Source organism: Hakea prostrata, chromosome 11 (assembly GCF_041222555.1).
Source record: "Hakea prostrata isolate BN-2017 chromosome 11, UWA_Hpros_2, whole genome shotgun sequence".
NCBI classification, from domain to species: domain Eukaryota; kingdom Viridiplantae; phylum Streptophyta; class Magnoliopsida; order Proteales; family Proteaceae; genus Hakea; species Hakea prostrata.
This window is the reverse complement of record NC_142610.1, coordinates 20,884,431-20,902,659: the sequence shown is the minus strand read 5'-3', so window position 1 is coordinate 20,902,659 and position 18,229 is coordinate 20,884,431. Positions and strand designations below refer to the sequence as shown.

Sequence of the window (18,229 nt, the reverse complement as noted above, 5' to 3'; positions counted from 1 at the left end):
CGGCGGGCCCCGGGGCCCCCCGGGGGGGCACCCCGGGGGGGGGCCAAAAAACAAAAAAAACAAAAAGTGCTTTTTTTTATAAAAGAATATGTATTAACTATTTTACCCTCATCTTAACTAGAAAATTTTAAGTAAACTATTGCATAAATGAAGAGAGTGAAATTTTCATTATAATTCATAAATAGACTTTAAATCTATTATAAATTTTGAAGGCTCTTCTATTAATTTAAATAAAAAAAAAAACCTGATAATAGATTCCAAACAATTTAAAATAATAAAAATTTTTCAAAATTGATACAAAAAAAAGCCAAACATGGCTATTTCATTTTTCATACACTTTCTTTTTTCCCTTTCGCACACACACCCTTATTTTGGCTTTATATATCTAGGGGTTCCTACATAAAGTAATAATCAATAGATTTCTATGTCAATAATTTATCTATTTGGAGTTAAAATTAGATTTTTTTTTTATTTTTTATCATCGCCTTAGAAAAGTTGAATTTCCCAATATACACCCACAATTCTTTTATATATTCCAAATTTGTTAACATATATTTTGTTCTCTTTTCCCACCAAAAAAAAAATAAAGTTGAATACAAAAGCATTTGAGAATATTCAATGAAAAGGAATATCCATGTACTAACAACCAAATAGGGGAAAAAACCACCACTTCCCCCAAGGCCCGCCTTTTGCGCCCTTGGGGTGCCTTGCGTGGCCGTGGGCCCCGTTTGGGGGGGTCGCGGGGGCGCCCTATAAATTAATGAAAATTCAATGGACCCCACTTTTTATTTATGTGATCAAAACCTGTTTTTGGTAAACAACACTTTATTTATTAAAGTAAGAAAATTACAACAAACAAACAAAAGAAAAATACAGACACAACTGCATGAAAACACAAGGTTTAAACCAAACCAATGAGTAGAAAACGACCAAACTGTCATACATGCAATAGATAAGGTTCATCCAGACTAAGGGATGGGTCAAGTCTAAAATGGATCACGCCCAAAGAACCCTCAGAAACAAAAGTTGTAGCAACTACGACACCAAATAAACAACATCACATACACAACCCACATTGTGCTTCTTGTTAGGAGATGTGACTTAGAGTCTCATTTCTGGTAGCTTCATCAATCTTTATTCTTTCTTTTCTTTTTTTCGGAGGTGGAAAAAAAAATATGTTGTGCATAGCAATTTATTTTTTTATGCCAAATAAAAGGCTGAGATTAAAAGTTTGAATTTAAATTTAAAATGTTTAAAATATAGCCTTTCAACTTCTTTAATTTCTCAACCACTTCGTATAAATGTGCATGACCATCCACAATAAATGATTTTTTTAAACCAAAAGTAGATGGTATTTTCAAGGGTGGGGTAGGGGTAGAACTATGGTTTTTTAATATATTGCCATATGATGGGGAGGGTTCTTAAAAACTGTAGTTTTTAGATAAAATGTAATAACTCTTTATTCGTAGCCTAAGAAATTTTATATGTTGGGTACATTATTTAATTTTTAAGATTCACATCCTCTGTATTTCTTTTTTCTACAATTCCCTGTAATTCCCTCATAGGATTGTGCCATGTGGTATTTAAGTAATCCAACGGTCACCCAACAAACTAGAGTTTAAATAAAATTCAAATTTATGAGTAGGTTTAAATAAAATTCAAATTTAGTTTGAATTGAGTAACCGTTGGATTACTTAAATGCCACATGGCACAATCCTATAAGGGAATTACAAGGAAATTGTAGGAAAAGATGTGAATCCCAATTTTTTTATACTCAAATCTAATTCTCTTTTTCTTTCCATGTTATCATTGATTAAACAAGACTTTTTAGAATGGCTTCATGCCACCATGTGGCAATCAAACTCATTAGATGTAGTTGCAAATGCTCATGACACCTTATCAATCAAACCCTAATTGACTCACAATAATAGGATCACACCATCTTCTTTAAAAATTTTTATTGTTTTTAAGAAATTAATCATGAAGATATGTGGAGTCAAATGAACATTTTAGAACAATGGAGATTACTAGTTTGAAGGGGTTTGTTTAGTTGATAAAAGACCATCACCTTATAATATGAAATAAAGTGTTCGAATCTCTTTTTTTCTTCGGATCTTTTTAACGCCGAGAGAAGATGTAGTTGAGATGCACGCAAGACCTTAGATGCAATGGAATTCAAACCCCACCTTGCTTGGGGAACTTGCTTCGGTAAATGCGTAGGACCATCATATGTACATCTCGATCCGTCGGAGCGAGATCTTAGTCAATATCTAAATCTCGATTGAAATCAAAATTTAGAATCCAACGGTCTAAAATTTCGCTTTGCCCTCCATTCACAGTGATCCACAACGGTAACCTACTCATTCATTTCAACCTGAGAAAACGGAAGCGTAGCTACTGTGACTAGACCGTTTGAACAAGTGAAAAGGTGCCGTCAGATTCCAGATTATGAAGTATGGACCGTCCAGATTAATTAAACGTTACAAAAGTCAACCACTTGCTTTTGAATTTTTTTCGTCCTGGCTACTTGAAATGTCTTTTGTATAGATCTCAATATCTCATGGCTCCATTTGCACTCAAAATTCAAAATATAACGACCGTTGGAAAGGTTTTCTTTTTGTTTTTTTTCTTCTTTTCTGGGTAAGAGGAAAGGCTCTCTATGTTATATCTTCCAGAAAAAACAGAAAATATGGTTCAAATTTCAAAATCATATTTGTCTCAGCAATTTAATCTTCTCTGTAGTCTGAGTTGAGAGATTTCGTCTATTCGCTCAACTGTTCTAATCATTTAGAGCTAACCAGAAAATGGTTCAGAAGAATTCTTCCCCTGCTTCTCCGGTGACTATTAGAGTTTCTTCAGGAGGTAGAAGTGTGGGCTTGACGAGCCCTGTGCCACGGTTTTCACTCTCAAACAATCAGAATTCCCCTCACAGTGGGAGAGAAAACAGAGATTCAAGTGGTGAAAGACGAGCTTCAGCTGGTGGACATGGAATATATTGCTCCTCGTCTAAAGACGATGCCAAAGAAGCGAGCACAGAGTTTGTGAACTACACTGTTCACATCCCACCAACCCCAGAATACCATTCTCTGTGTTCATCTCAAAGTAGCCTCCCAGATGCAGGTGCCCAAGACCCAGAAAAACCCAACAGAAGTTTCATCTCAGGTACCATTTTCACTGGCGGTTTCAAGTCGGTGACTCGAGGTCATGTCACAGAATGCTCAACTGACCATCCTGAAATGGTGAAATCTAGAGCAACGATATGTAGCACGAATGGTTGTGGAGATGAAGCGCTGCAAGGTAATGGAAGAGTTCCATGTGATTGTGGATACAAAATTTGCAGGGAGTGTTACCGGGATTGCATTAGAAATGGAGGTATTTGCCCTGGATGCAAGGAGCAGTACATGAATGTGCTTGACGACGAAGAAGAATACGATCAAGCTTGTCCGCTGCCCTCTATGATGGATGGGAGGCTTTCGCTTGTGAAATCATTCAAAGCCCAGAATCATGCTCAGGAATTTGATCACAATCGCTGGCTTTATGAAACAAAGGGGACATATGGGTACGGAAATGCATACTGGCCCAAAGAGGGATATGTTGGAGCATCTATGGTTAATGGATTCGAACAACCACCCAGTTTTAGAGAAAGAAGCAGGAGGCCTCTAACCCGGAAAGTTTCAGTTTCTACTGCCATTCTCAGTCCATACAGGTGAGAGCAAGAACAAAGAACTGTTTTTTTTTTATCTCACACCTACCCTGTACAATGAGTTAAAAATTAGTCTATGGTTTGGAGTGGTTTCAATTTTAATATCAATAGATGCATACCAAGCGTAGAACTATCACTTTTCATCAGGTTGTACAGAATTTCTGCTTTGCATTAGAAGTCAGTACGTGGTTGGAATTGTTTCATCTGCATAGTATCAAGAATTGCATTTAGGAATCGTAGAAATGTGATGAGTCCTCTTTGCGTCTACTCAATATGATTTTCTCGTGCAGGTTGCTCATGGTGATTCGTCTTGTTGCGCTTAGTTTCTTTCTCACTTGGAGAATTAGACATCCAAACCATGAGGCGATGTGGTTATGGGGGATGTCAGTTACTTGTGAACTCTGGTTTGCCTTGTCATGGGTTCTAGACCAGCTCCCCAAGCTCTGTCCTGTCAACAGAGTTACTTGATCTCTCTGTTTTGAAAGACCGTTTTGAGTCTCCAAGCATTCGGAATCCCAAAGGAAGATCTGATCTTCCAGGGATTGATATTTTTGTATCCACAGCAGATCCAGAAAAAGAACCTCCACTTGTAACTGCAAACACTATTCTCTCAATCCTTGCTGTTGATTATCCCGTGGAAAAGCTTGCTTGCTATCTATCAGACGATGGGGGTTCACTCCTGACATTTGAAGCTCTTGCTGAGACTGCAAGCTTTGCAAAGACTTGGGTTCCTTTCTGCAAGAAACATGGAATAGAACCCAGAAATCCTGACGCTTACTTCGGGCAGAAACGTGACTTCCTCAAGAACAAAGTCAGGGTAGACTTTGTCAGGGAAAGAAGATGGATGAAGAGAGAATATGATGAATTCAAGGTGAGGATAAACTCCCTACCTGACTCAATAAGGAGACGGTCCGAAGCATACAATACCAGTGAAGAGCTGAAAGCAAAGAGACAACAGATAGAAAGGGGGGACAATCCTTCTGAACCGCTCAAAATTCTGAAGGCTACATGGATGTCTGATGGGGTACATTGGCCAGGGACATGGTCACCTGCAGGGGATGACCATTCAAGAGGGGATCATGCTGGTATTATTCAGGTATTTCTTAACCAGATTCTAAAATTATATCGTAATATTCTTATAATTGGGCTGTAATAACTCAACCAATGCTCTTCTGCAGGTGATGCTACCACCACCAAATTCTGATCCAGTAATGGGCACTAAGGGAGATGAGGAGAGTTCATGCGATACCACTGAAGTTGATATCAGATTGCCCATGCTGGTATATGTGTCTCGAGAGAAAAGACCAGCCAGTGATCACAACAAGAAAGCAGGAGCCATGAATGCTCTGGTTCGAACAAGTGCAATCATGTCAAATGGCCCATTTATACTCAACCTCGACTGTGACCACTACATATACAATTCCTTAGCCCTCAGGGAAGGAATGTGTTTCATGCTTGACAGGGGTGGCGATAGAATTTGCTATGTCCAATTCCCTCAGAGGTTTGAAGGTATTGATCCAAATGATCGTTATGCAAACCACAACACTGTGTTCTTTGATGTGAGCATGCGGGCACTAGATGGGTTGCAGGGTCCAATGTATGTGGGGACCGGTTGCATTTTCCGCAGAATTGCACTTTACGGTGCCAGTCCTCCTAGAGCAACAGAACATCATGGGTGGTTTGGAAGAAGGAAGATGAAGCTTTCCTTGAGAAGGCCCCACAAAATGGCTGAGAAGAAAACAGATGAGATGGCATTGCCAATCAATGGTGAACACAATGAAGAGGATGAGGATGGAGACATTGAATCTCTTCTTCTTCCAAGTAGGTTTGGGAACTCTTCAACTCTGCTAGCTTCAATCCCTGTAGCAGAATATCAAGGAAGGTTGCTTCAAGATTTTGCAGGAAAATGTGGTCACAGCCGGCCTGCTGGTTCTCTTGCGGTACCTCGAGAGCCCTTAGATGCTGCATCAGTGGCAGAGGCAATTAGTGTGATATCCTGCTTCTATGAGGACAAAACAGAATGGGGCATTAGGGTGGGTTGGATTTATGGTTCTGTAACAGAAGATGTTGTGACAGGTTACCGTATGCACAACAGGGGATGGAGATCAGTGTACTGTGTTACCAAGCGTGATGCATTCAGAGGGACAGCACCGATCAATCTGACTGATCGGCTGCACCAAGTGCTCCGATGGGCTACAGGCTCTGTCGAGATCTTCTTCTCCCGAAACAGTGCTCTCTTTGCTTCCCGACGGATGAAATTCTTGCAGAGGGTTGCCTACTTCAATGTTGGGATATATCCCTTCACATCATTCTTCCTTCTTGTATACTGCTTCCTGCCAGCAATGTCCCTCTTCACAGGGCAGTTCATTGTAGCAACCCTCAACGTTACCTTTCTAACATATTTGTTGGTGATCACTCTCACTTTATGCTTGCTTGCCATCCTTGAGATAAGGTGGGCTGGGATTACTCTTCATGACTGGTGGAGGAATGAACAATTCTGGGTGATTGGTGGAACCAGTGCTCATCCAGCTGCAGTGTTACAGGGTCTACTAAAGTTAATTGCAGGAGTTGACGTATCATTCACATTGACATCCAAATCTTCAACACCTGATGATGGACTTGATGAGTTTGCAGATCTATATGTGGTGAAATGGAGCTTCTTGATGGTTCTACCAATCACAATTATGCTGGTGAACATCATAGCAATTGCAGTCGGGCTGGCAAGGACTATGTACAGCCCATTCCCACAGTGGAGCAAACTAATAGGTGGAATATTTTTTGGCTTTTGGGTCCTGTGCCATCTCTATCCATTTGCTAAGGGTTTGATGGGGAGGAGAGGGAAAGTCCCTACTATAGTATTCTTATGGTCTGGGTTACTATCACTCATTATTTCTTTGCTCTGTGTTTATGTAAGCCCTCCTGCTGGGAGGCTAGTATAAATATTCAGAGTTCCAATGATTACTATGTTGTATTTTTTCCCCTTTTTTTGTGTGGGTTGGGATTGCAATGGTTTCTTGTTGCTGAAAATCTTAACAGTAATAGAAAGTATATTTTCCCATGAATCTTGCAACAGCATATTTGCCTCTTCAGAAGCATAATTTCTACTGGATGCTCTTCCACCTCTAAAGGAATGAGGTGCATTAGAGATTGTCTATTTTTTTCTCCCCTTTTCCAAAACACACTGTTAGAGTTGCCTCTTCTAACTTTGTTCCTGATTTCTCCCTCTACAAGAATATTTCAGGTCCCATGACCAGTGACCAGTGGCCAATAGGCATCTTTGATGCCATCTGTGAAGGTGTTGTTGGATAAAAAAATGGTGGTTTAGATTCTTCAATTCAGAAGGTTTACTGTTCTACAATGATGTGCATTATGTTTTTACTAGAAGATTGACACTGATCTTATCTGTGACTTGGGTGTAGTTTGTCAGCTACTTTATTATTGTGTAATTGGTTTAAAAGAAAAGGAAAAAGAAGAAGAAGAATAAAGGAAGTTTGGAACATCGATCTTATCATGTTTTTCAACATTCAATATGTCCAGCACATTTCGAAAAGAGAGTTTCTGAAATAGTTTTCAACTGTTTAACATGGATATGCCAAGTAGACTAACAAAAATGGACCTTCGTTCAGCATGGACATTCAAGTGCTGGATTTCGTTTATTATTCACTGGTTACCACCACTTCCATGTTCTTATTCTGGGGAGCAGAAACCTGCTTACATTTCAATTTGAAAATTAAATTTAATTGTGAAGTTAATTTTCTTTTCTCAGATTTTCAAAATCCTATGTTGATGTTCCTTCTCATAGATTGTGGTTCTGTTGGGGTTGTAGATACATTTGCAACTGAACCAAAAGATACGTCCTAAAAGTGCTTCAGAGGTGAAACAACTCTCAATTTACCAAGGCATCTTGTGGTAGTATTATTAATTCAAGGTCTAAGCTCAGGAAAATTTATCTACTAAGTATGAACTTCATTCCCGTTAATAATCCAAAACCAATTTTTTTTTTTTTGAGTAGAACAAAACCACTACTTTTAAGTCTTCTATTCATATCATCTGCTTCTTTTAGCTATTTCTCTAAATTTCTGTTTAGGACTGCAGTTTTTGATTGAACCAAAAAGTATGATGAGTACAAATTCTTGCCTTGTGTAATATCATTACAGCTCCCATTCTGATATTTGAATCGATATAAGGGTTGAGAGTGGGGAATCTTGCATCTTTTTGCATCAATGGTTCATGCTGGTATAGTTTTCCATTTGCATATTTTTGCTAGTGACTTCAGCATTTTCTGGCCTGTTTGGTTATATGAATCCAAGGATTTGAAATGAATTGAGATTTCAAATCTATGGATTCATGGTTAAAAAAAATCAACTGTTTGGTTTGCCACAAATCTATCAAAGTTCATAAAATTCCGTCAAGTTACTCCGCTTGAATCAGCAAATTTCATAAATTTTATAGTTATGGTGGAATCCATGGATATCACCCATTACCCAAGAATGACTTAATTCACGTTTTTAAGCAAAAAAGTATAAATCTCCGATTCATGAATCCAAAGATAACCTACACTGAGATTTAATTGCCACAAAACCAGAAGGGAAGTTTTTCTGCACCGACCCACCAGTTTCCCTCTGCTACTTGATATACTCTTCCCATATTCTTGAACTGTCATCCAACAGCTATAACCCATGGCTTTCTCTCTTATTCCTTTTCTCTAGAAATTCAGAGCAATTAGTAGACATTTCTGAGCTTTGATTTATGTTTTCCTTTCATGAAATGGAAATTAAAAAGAAAAAAAATGAGTTTCATCACAGGTGAAATAAAACACAGTTTCCAGAGTTAAAACCTCGGGAAAACTATGACACAGATCATGAACTTAAGGTGTGTTTCCAGATATTCAATTGCACAAATTCAATCAGCATCATAATCCTATCCCAGTTGCATTTAACAGACAGAAGGAAACAGAATGAACTATCACAACCCCTATAACATGTAAATGGAGTAGATCAGATGAAACTAGGGCAGACTGGTCCCTTGGAGAGGCCGAGACGAACTTCCATTCCATGATGCATGTCTACAGGCAGAAGAGTTTCTGATTCACGAGGATCTGCAAGAAACAGAAGAGGAAGGCATAAGCGACTGCATAAGACATAAAAACAGGGTACCAAAACTCTTATCAGCCGATTGATTAGCTATGGAAATTGATTGCTGAACCATGAATCATCAGGAACCATATAATGATGGAAGCAAAACCTCTGCCAGGCCTAGTAAATTCTCTAAATACCATCTTCCACGTTATTTTCCCTTTCAAATTTATCATTGCCACAATAGCAAATGTGGAGTCCAAATATGCACAAGTCTCAACCATATTATTGAGAGATCCATGGGCAATATGTTATCAAGAAAAATACTCATGATACAATTTTCAAGTCTTATTCTAATATCCCTAGAATTTGGGACTGTTTCATTCCTCACAAGTTCCACAGTTCCATTCACCATACTAGCTCACTCCCAAGTTTCAAAACATTAAGGATTTGCATGCATGCGGAGAAAAGATTGAAGGTACAAGTGTTACCAGGGTGATAATCTTCAAAGCCAAAATCATCTAAGCTTCCAGTAAGAGCCTCCAAACCTAGCATAGAAGATGGCAATGCTCCTGGAGGCCTTTGGAATCTGCAAGAGTCAACAGCCACTGAAAATTATGAAATGGATACAGCATACCAGGAAGCTTAATATGGAACTAGACAAAAAAAATCAAGCCTATGGTGAATATGAGCTGTTTTACAGAAGATACTCAGAGGTTGATCACAGAGTCCTTAGACCGTTATGGTTCCTTGGAAAGGCTATGCAGGACTTTCCAATAAAAAACTCAACTTAATGAAATCGTTGATGTTTTTATTCAACCTCTATAAAGAAAATCAATTTCGATTAAAAAAAAAGGGTAAAAAATGATTCTTTTAGGTCTTTGAATTTCTTCAATTTTTAATTGTTTCATTGATGCAAGAAAAACTTTGAAATGACGGCCAAGCCCTCTGAATGAAGAAACCACTGCAAATCTATTGAACAGGTTTATTGAGCAGGTTCATTCACAAATCAATACAGGGAAAAGAAGCCCAAATTAACAGGAAGGCAGCAATTCTATGTGTAATGGACATCTTCAAACACCAACAAATGTAGGAAAACAAGCCAAAATAAAACAACAGGAAGCAATAAATCCTAACTCATTTTCACAAGTGAGTGGAACAAACTCTGGTATCATAACGTAACCTGTAGCCTAATTACGAAAATGCAATGTTTGGTTCATCCATCTGCTGTAGACTATGCAATAAAAGGCAACAGAAAGGAGAAAGCATTCAAAAGGAGCAATGGAACCTATTTCAAATGAAGTGAACAAAGACTATATAGAACATCCTCTGCTTCCTCCAGACCAGTATATAGCTACTAGATAATTTCAACAGCTACTGCAAAATTAAACTGGCAAAAGCAAATGCTACAATGTAAGAGAAAAGGGGGTTTATAGATTATCCAAAATGCCCATATCTATGTTTCATGGAGTTAACCTAGCCAAAATTCCCTATTTATTTCCTTTTTCTGTTTTCTTCTTCTTAAATTCCCATGAAAATTATAAACAGTTGAGCATCTGTAGCTAAGTACCATCAACAAATTCTAAAGCCCCATTTTTCACTCTAGGTGAATTAGACTATATTAAATCACCACCACGTGTCCATGTCTTTCAAAGTACTTTGAAAGACACAAAGTTTTCATTTCTCCAGAAAACCTATTGCTAGAAAGTAAATCAGTCAGTACAGAAAAAACCATGCTTATTTATCTTTTCTTAGAGAAAACAAAGACCTATGACATTTGGAGGGTGAGAGCTCGAGTCTGGCTGTTGATGCATAAGGTAACAGATTGCTTGGGTCAGGAGTCACCTAGTTGGCTAATTAACACACTGACAAACATGAAAGTCACCAGAAAAGAAAACTCTGCAGAAAAACAAAAGTAGATCCTCAGAGAGATTAAGCAGATTTACAGGGGCTCATCCAAGTAGCAACTCAAAATAAAGGTGAGCCACTTGACCATGGGGATATAATGAACCATGCAAAGGTCTCTTCCGAGATGTATCTATTAAAATATTGTTTCACAGAACCACGGTCAGCCAATTCTTACAAAAATGGACAGGTTACAAGTGGGAAGGCATTTATTGTACACCTGGACCCCCTTTCCTAGATCAAGTGACTAAATAAATTAGATATTCATTTTCAGTTCTGCAGTAGCTAACTCAGAACAATGAGAGATACTGTATTATGATGGCCAAATTCCAGGATATAATTTTCATCCAAACCATTCACAACTCTCATTAAGCAACATATTGAATAAGTCAAATCATATAGTCATTTTTTTCCTTTGCTAACTGTTAGGGGAAAGAAAGAAGGGGGGGGGGGGAATCTTACTCAAGTCCATTAGAAATTATAATTTGATAGCTTTAGAATATCACTGACATTTCAATTCTTATGCTTTCCTGCAAATTACCAATGTGTGATAAGGAGATTCAAGACTACAGAATCTAAATACACACGCTAAGAAGAATTTGAGAAACTAGTTGAAAATTTCTTGTTAGGTTTCGATGTCTAGGGTTTAAAGTGACACTCTAATTAGAAAAGATAACAATACTCTATCAACGCTTGCAGTATTTGATACCTGGAAAGGATTTGCCTGTCGAGGTCCATCTTCAATGGAAAAGATGACCCGTAAGTAACAGCAAGCATCTTTCTTTTCATCTGATTCTCTGTTATAGTCGTCTGCTCAATAAATTCAAAAAATCAAACACATTTAAAAGAGAAACATGGAAACCCATCATTAAACAATCTCCAAATTTCACTTCCTAATATTCCCACCGGAAAAATAAACACGGAAGGAGAAGAAAAAGGGTTTATCTAAGAGATTTGTACCGATTCGATGACTGATTGGAGGGGATGGTCACCAACAATTTCACTCTTAACTCCATGAAGTCCGAAACGCAAAGCATCCTTTTGGACTCCTCCGATTTCATGAGAGATCGTCTTAGAACCCTCCATATTTCTCTTCTTCAATTTCAAAGATCTCAAACAATTGCAGAAGGCTCGACCGAAAGCTTACACTCGCAAGAGTTAAAGACGAAGAGTATTATTTATTGACATCGGATGCCCTTCACCACTGATGTTCGATATAGAATTTTTCATTTTAGATGATGTAAAATTGATTTCATTTATGGGCAATTATGGAAGACAATAAAAGGGTTTCTTGCGGAAGGGGATTGAAAAATACGATATGATGTACCAAAGCTTGAGAAGCGCCTTATCGAGTGATTCGAGTCATTCTCCCTTAACCCGGTTCAAGAATTCAACGAACCGACCCCTGTACGCTCGCAAAGATTTTGATTTGACGTCCTAAGAACTGAAGTGTTTGTTTCGTGTTTTTTGGTAGAGTTGTTTGTTTTGTTAGAGGTGTTGGGCTTGAAAGCAGGGAAATATTTCAATGGGGGCGTAATGAATGATAGTATTAATAATATTTTAATTTAAAGGTATTCATTAGGGTTTCACAATTTCTATCTTTGGATTATGACACGTGGCTATTAATTATGTAGTTATCAAAATTAAAACTCAATTGAGAACTTAAATTTAATAAATCCTTAAAAATCAAGGGGTGGGAATTGTAGAGGATGTGGATTTACTATACCACTTTAACCCGTAGATTAAAAAGTTAGAATCTTTTCCATAAAGGGACTCTTCCAATGAGTGTCTTATAAGATTTAGTCACATATTATTATAAAATAAGAGTATTTACGGTTAATCCTAACCCTTGGATTAGAATATATTATTTGATTGAATCTTATAACTTATTAAGCACTCATTAAGAGATTTTCTCCAAATAGAATCTCCAAATACATCTTCTGCCCTCTCCACTCTCTATTTTAGTCTTCCTAGCCCTAATCTACTCCCTCTATCTCTCCGTGCGAGTTGCGACATGGGCAAGACTTGGTTTATTGATGGTACATATATAGAAAATTTTAATGGAAGGTTAAAATGCTACACAGATCAGAATCCCTACATGGGGTAAATCTCCCAACTTGACTTCTACCAAAAAAGAGAATACCTAAATTGACGTTATCACGTTGATGAAAGGATTTAAAAATATCAGTGAACAACACCACCCATACTATGAACTCCGTAATTAATCACCTAAATCTATTTAGTCTCCGATTCACATGATCACAAGCTAGTTTTCACCCGTTCTGGATGTTCATATCACGTTGATTCTTTAACATGACACTAACATATATACCTTAATAATCGGTCCATATGGCTTGGAATTGGCTGGTATTGCAAGGAGCTTGACTTTAGTGTTTGCGAATGGTCGAGATTGAAATCTTAACTTATGTAAAATGGACAGTCAAGATCAAAACCATGATTCATTGCAATGCACCCAAGCAATTTTATGTTGCAAAGACCTCTTTGGTCCAATATATGAAAAGCTGTCCATAGCGACTGATTTCAGATTTATTACTTTTAAAAAATGTTTTATGGGAAGCAGCTGGACTACTTTAGTAACTACCTTAACTGTTTTTGCTGTGGAGCTTGTATTGTGCAGGTTTCCATTGACTGGCCATGTCTGCCTGCAGGTGCTAAGTTTACCCATCTGATTATGTACAGCTTTTAGAACATCTAGCAGGGAAGATTAGGCTTTGGAATTTATTGATGAATTTATTCGTAAAAACCTGAGGGTAATGAGGGATTGTTTACCAGAACAAAGAAGGAATTCGGTATATAAACATCCTAAGGATTTTCCTAATAAGTGAATTCTCAGACTCAACTGAACCAACTCGATTACTACCAGGAACAAAAACACTAATATTTTTTTTTGGTAGAACAAAAACACTAATATATGTAATTAGAATCCTGGGATTGAGATTCAAAAGAAAGATGCGTTTGATCAATCTAAGATCATATGGTAGGCAAGTAGAAGTATGCAGTCGTCCATACTGAAACTATCATTGGCAGAAAAATTTGTATAGTACTAATACTAGAAGCACGTTTATCTACTTTATTTACCATACGTCAATGGCACTCTACAGAAAGAGGCATAGACCATAACAGACAAATCAGAAAACAAACATTTCAGTAAGAAACTGAACAACAGAGAATGAGGAAGTCAGAAATTGTCTTCCAACTTGGAATTCTCTGGAGTCGAGAGCGCAGATCAAGCTTAACTTTTCACAGACCATGCTCATCTTCAGTCATCAGTGTCGCCTGGGCAGATGACGCTGGTATCGAAGCACAATTTCCTCCCTGTGTAGCTGTACAGGTTTCCCCATCAGCCTTACCTCCATCCTCTGTCTGCAAGGCTCCATCCATAGCCTTGTCGAAGGCAGAACCTCCACCGATTCCAGTGAATGCGGTTGGATGAATGCGAGGGAATGGCCAGACTACGCTATGGACTACAATTTTGAGATTGTACATCACATCAGCATACCTCACACGAACGTAATTGATCCTCACCGACATTGGTCCTGCCGTACCAGCGGTGGTCACCACCAGCGTCTGTCCATTTTCCAGTGACGGAAGAACCGTCCCTTCCGGAAGCTTAGCTAGATCAGCGGCCATCAACAATCGGTTCGGCACGATATGAAATCTCACACTGCTAATGTAGGCATGTCCTCCGGCGAAGATCGATTCGTCTTCGAGAGTGAAGATTGTCATATTCTTGAGGCCGACTAGGTCTGAATACTTGATCCACAAAGCAAGCGACAGAACGCTGAATCCATTGTTGCGGAGACGAAGCATGGCATCTCTCAACATCAGCTGCATCAGAGGATACTGCGAATTCTCGGCGGTGGAGGTGGTGGTTGCAGGGGACGACAGAGTAGAAGAAGAAAGCGAGGTCATCTTCTCCACTTTACAAGAAAACGGCGAAAGAGGAGCGATGAAGCCTTCAAGACCGTGAACTACGACCACACCATCGTTGTAGAGATCTGGATGTGTGATCTCAACACCTCCGATGTAGATCTTGGTGTCATTGTCACCCGAGGTGACAGTAACGCAGCGTCCAGGGCTCATCGTCTCTAGTTTTGTCCCGAATGCAAGCTTGCTTAGGTAATCGTGATTGAATACCCCTGCAACCATGTGTTCTCGCAGAAGCTGCGCTACAGAGCAAGAAACGCAGCTGTGGATGGAAATATCTGTTGGTGCGAAAATGGTGGAAGGACCATTCCAGGTACGGAATGACGATTCAGAAAGAGAGGGAATCGCTGCAGCCAGCTGATAGAAGCCAAGATTCGTCAAGATCGGCTGAAACAGAGCAGCTGGAGAAGTCAATTCTTGAACTTCTTGGAGCGCCTGTGGCGATCCAAGGGGAGAGGAAACGCCAGAAGAATGAGAGACTTCACTGATTACAGATGCGCTCGTCAACGAGAGGCAGCAGACGAAGAACAACGGGACAGTGAAAACTAAGAGTAGCAGGCTAATCGCCATTGATGAAAGCTTCGAGAATTAGGGTTTTTCACTACTCGAGTGACAGAGAAAGAGAAGAATGAGATTACGAGAGAGAAGTAAAATGGCTGTCTGGACTGGAGTTCTTTATATAGAAGGAGCTCATAAGTCATAACTCATAACCATGAAGATGTGGGAGTCGCTGCAAGGTGGTCAGTTACAGTTCGTTAGGATTTTTCTTGGACGGAAAGTGAACCTCAAAATCAAATGCTTTAACAGTCAAAAGACGAAAATAACCCTAGCGCTGGAAAGATGAATTTACCCCGTAAAATTTGTTAATAGCTTTGATGAAAGGAAGGAACCACATGGTTATCGCATCCCGTTTTTATGCTTTGAGTGGATATGTTATAACTCGGATCGGCCGATACGTACAGGAATAACAAATTATCGTTACCGTACAGATATGATTTTAAGGGTGAAATTGTAATTTAGAACAAAATCAGGTATTGTCTAATATTGCTAATTTGAGTTAACATATGAGAATTTACTTAGGAAACCTCTGTAAACTTTATCCAAACTATATGTAATTAATTGTAAATCATTCACCATTTGGCTATAATGAAGGAAATACTAATTAGTTGCATGGTTTTTATATAGATCATGTGAATTTATTATTTAGCCCTAAATAATCTCATTTCAATAGATCCCCCTATTTTTCATTGATGCTTGTGTTCATACAAGCACTATACCATCAAACTTCTTGATTTACAAGCACAACCCATAGAGGAATGATAATTGTTTTTTTATCTATGTACACATCCGCTTATATATGTTTTCCGAACTTTGTTTGTACAAAGCTTTTGACATCGGGTTGAGTGAAATTTTTATGTGAATGTATGATGATTTCGAACATAAATGAAATAGATCCACAATCTAGACTAAATGAGATACATTGACAATATACCACTTGAAGTTTATTAATGATGTTATCCCATGATCAATTACATCACATGCCCTTTGTACTCTTTAATCTTAAGTGGTCTAAAACCATGCTCTTGGAACTGGACCAGTTCCAAAACAACATTTGGCACAACCCTAGCAAGTTTTGAAAGACTGAAACGCTTATTTGTAACCCTAGTGAGTACTGAAATGCTTATTTGTGTTCAGTTCCTTCTTTATGCTCGGTTCAACTTCAGTAAATGAGTAGCATTGTGTTGCCAACGATCTAGATTATCAAGATTTTGATCTCGACCGATGGCAGCAGGCATTTAATGTGCAACATTTAAGTGTTTGTACTTTAGGGTTCACAGCTAGCTTGTTTGACTGTTGATTAACCGAGCACCATAAAAACTAAAAGCGTTACAGAGAGGTACACGAAAATTTTAAAATGACATATACAACCCTATCCAGTATCCATTGATGTTCTTCGGTAATGTGTGTGCAGTTTTTGACAAAGATGGGAACATTCATCATCGTCTCTGATTTCTATGCAGATTTCTAAAATCAATAAACGCTAAAAATCAGAAACCCATACATTTCTGCTTCCGCTGCATTTCTGCAACTATAAACTATTGGTGAATGAGAGAGACAAACAGAGATTCATCTTCAAAACATGAAGAGAAAATCTATAGTAGTGGGTATTGAAAATCTATATATTATATGAAACCATAACATTCCGTTAACATTAAACATATATCTAATCCTAAACTGTAACTACGGAAGATCAGAAATGTCTTCTCTATAAACACTAGTAAGATAATAAAAAGAGTTAGCAGAGAAACCAGAAACTATAAACGAAGAGTGAGGTCGAGGTTCACTTGTTCTTCATCTTCATTCATTCCGACCGGAAAGTTTCGCTCGACGGTGGAGCTCAGCTGCTGGCCCTGGCCGTGATTAAGTGAGGGAGAAGCCGAACCGAAATGGAACTGCTCACGTGGTTCAACCCAGTACTGTTGAAGATACTGAGACGAAGTGTTTGAAGATGACCCAGTTCGAAGAGAACCTAACCTCTCTGTAACAAAGCTCCGGCGAGCTGCAGCTCTCTCTCGCTTATGAGCATTCTGGTGACCACCGAGAGCTTGTGATGTATGGAACATTCTTGTGCAGTAGTGACAAGGAAACATCCGTGAAACCATTGGTGGTTTTCCGTTCGCGTTTGGGTTTTCCGAAAGTGGTTTCAAGAAGTCGTAATAAGCTCCAGAATCCGCCATTGGAGATTGAACAGAGAGAAAGAGAAGACAAGAAGAGATATTCTTCTCAGGGTTCTACGCCAGTTGAACTGAGAGCTTCAGGGGTTTGGGGTTTTAAGCTTCTTCAACTCTCTCGAAATGCCTTTTACGAATATGATTGGTTGATGATTGAAATGACAGGAAGGTCCCTTTCATTGATGAACGTTCTTGACAGGATTGGACGGTGGAGATTGAAGTGCGTGGGAAATGGGGGGGTTTAGAGTGGCAAGATCGTAAATAAAGGATAAAGTAAGGGGAATGGGTAAGGATGTGATTTGGAAACGACAAGAGATGGAAACACTTACCCGTTTATGGACAGAACAGGATGTTGTGTCGGATCGTCCAAAAAAGGAAATTCCGCCCGGAAGAGACGAGAGCAGTGGGAGTAGCAGAGAGGGTGAGCACGTATCTCTAACGTCGTTGGTGGAAACAAAAAAGGACCAATCAGAAATATGCGTTACTCGAAAGAGGGAGATATTATGAAGAGAAGATCAAGGTGGGTTTTATCGCATATATAGAAATGATTTGCCACGTCGATAGGACTTGGAGATGCCGTCACCTGAACCTGGTACCACTATGTCCGGCTCGAACCCCGTGATCAAGAAGACTGGTCAGGCTGACAGCTCCGGTTCAGTATTTGTGCTCTAGTTTTCTTCCTTCATTCCTCCACTCACCTCTTACCAAATGGAATAAAGTGTCCCTTCAAAATCCCATCTGGCAACTGAGGTTGGTTGAGTTGGTAAAAAATTAACACCTCTAAGTTTTTTTTTGGAAATGAGGTTCATCCGGGCCAGCTTGCTCACATTACGGCTACATCCTCAAGGCGCTTTTTATATAATTAA

The 18,229-nt window shown here is 38.8% G+C and overlaps 4 protein-coding genes across 4 annotated transcripts; 1 reads left to right on the top strand and 3 right to left on the bottom strand.

Annotated features, from left to right (window-relative positions):
- Positions 1–2,583: 2,583 nt before the first annotated feature.
- On the top strand, positions 2,584–6,897 carry LOC149000800 (cellulose synthase-like protein D5). Its single transcript, XM_089139524.1, is given in 4 exon segments — positions 2,584–3,706; positions 3,994–4,168; positions 4,170–4,799; positions 4,882–6,897. Coding segments are annotated over 4 exon segments (3,468 nt in total). The 5' UTR covers positions 2,584–2,804; the 3' UTR covers positions 6,643–6,897.
- A 1,525-nt stretch (positions 6,898–8,422) lies between these two features.
- Positions 8,423–11,835, bottom strand: LOC149000799 (cyclin-B1-2-like). Its single transcript, XM_089139525.1, has 4 exons — positions 11,644–11,835; positions 11,393–11,493; positions 9,270–9,367; positions 8,423–8,801 (listed from the first exon to the last, which is right to left on the bottom strand). The coding sequence occupies exons 1-4, from the start codon at positions 11,767–11,769 to the stop codon at positions 8,701–8,703; spliced, it is 426 nt and encodes a 141-aa protein (XP_088995651.1). The 5' UTR covers positions 11,770–11,835; the 3' UTR covers positions 8,423–8,700.
- A 2,071-nt stretch (positions 11,836–13,906) lies between these two features.
- Positions 13,907–15,201, bottom strand: LOC149000798 (fasciclin-like arabinogalactan protein 21). Its single transcript, XM_089139509.1, has one exon. The coding sequence runs from the start codon at positions 15,199–15,201 to the stop codon at positions 13,945–13,947; it is 1,257 nt and encodes a 418-aa protein (XP_088995635.1). The 3' UTR covers positions 13,907–13,944.
- Positions 15,202–16,946: 1,745 nt separating this feature from the next.
- Positions 16,947–17,369, bottom strand: LOC149000797 (zinc finger protein 2-like). The gene has a single exon (XM_089139219.1). The coding sequence runs from the start codon at positions 17,367–17,369 to the stop codon at positions 16,947–16,949; it is 423 nt and encodes a 140-aa protein (XP_088995345.1).
- Between the last annotated feature and the right edge of the window lie 860 nt (positions 17,370–18,229).

Excerpts from the sequence above, each read along its gene's own strand:
- LOC149000799 (XM_089139525.1), bottom strand. The coding sequence starts at position 11,769 with ATGGAGGGTTCTAAGACGATCTCTCATGAAATCGGAGGAGTCCAAAAG. Across the intron at positions 11,494-11,643 it reads TCCAATCAGTCATCGAATCG|ACGACTATAACAGAGAATCA; the intron begins GTACAAATCTCT and ends TTTATTGAGCAG. Across the intron at positions 8,802-9,269 it reads CTTTGAAGATTATCACCCTG|ATCCTCGTGAATCAGAAACT; the intron begins GTAACACTTGTA and ends TGTTTCTTGCAG.
- LOC149000798 (XM_089139509.1), bottom strand. The coding sequence starts at position 15,201 with ATGGCGATTAGCCTGCTACTCTTAGTTTTCACTGTCCCGTTGTTCTTC.
- LOC149000797 (XM_089139219.1), bottom strand. The coding sequence starts at position 17,369 with ATGGCGGATTCTGGAGCTTATTACGACTTCTTGAAACCACTTTCGGAA.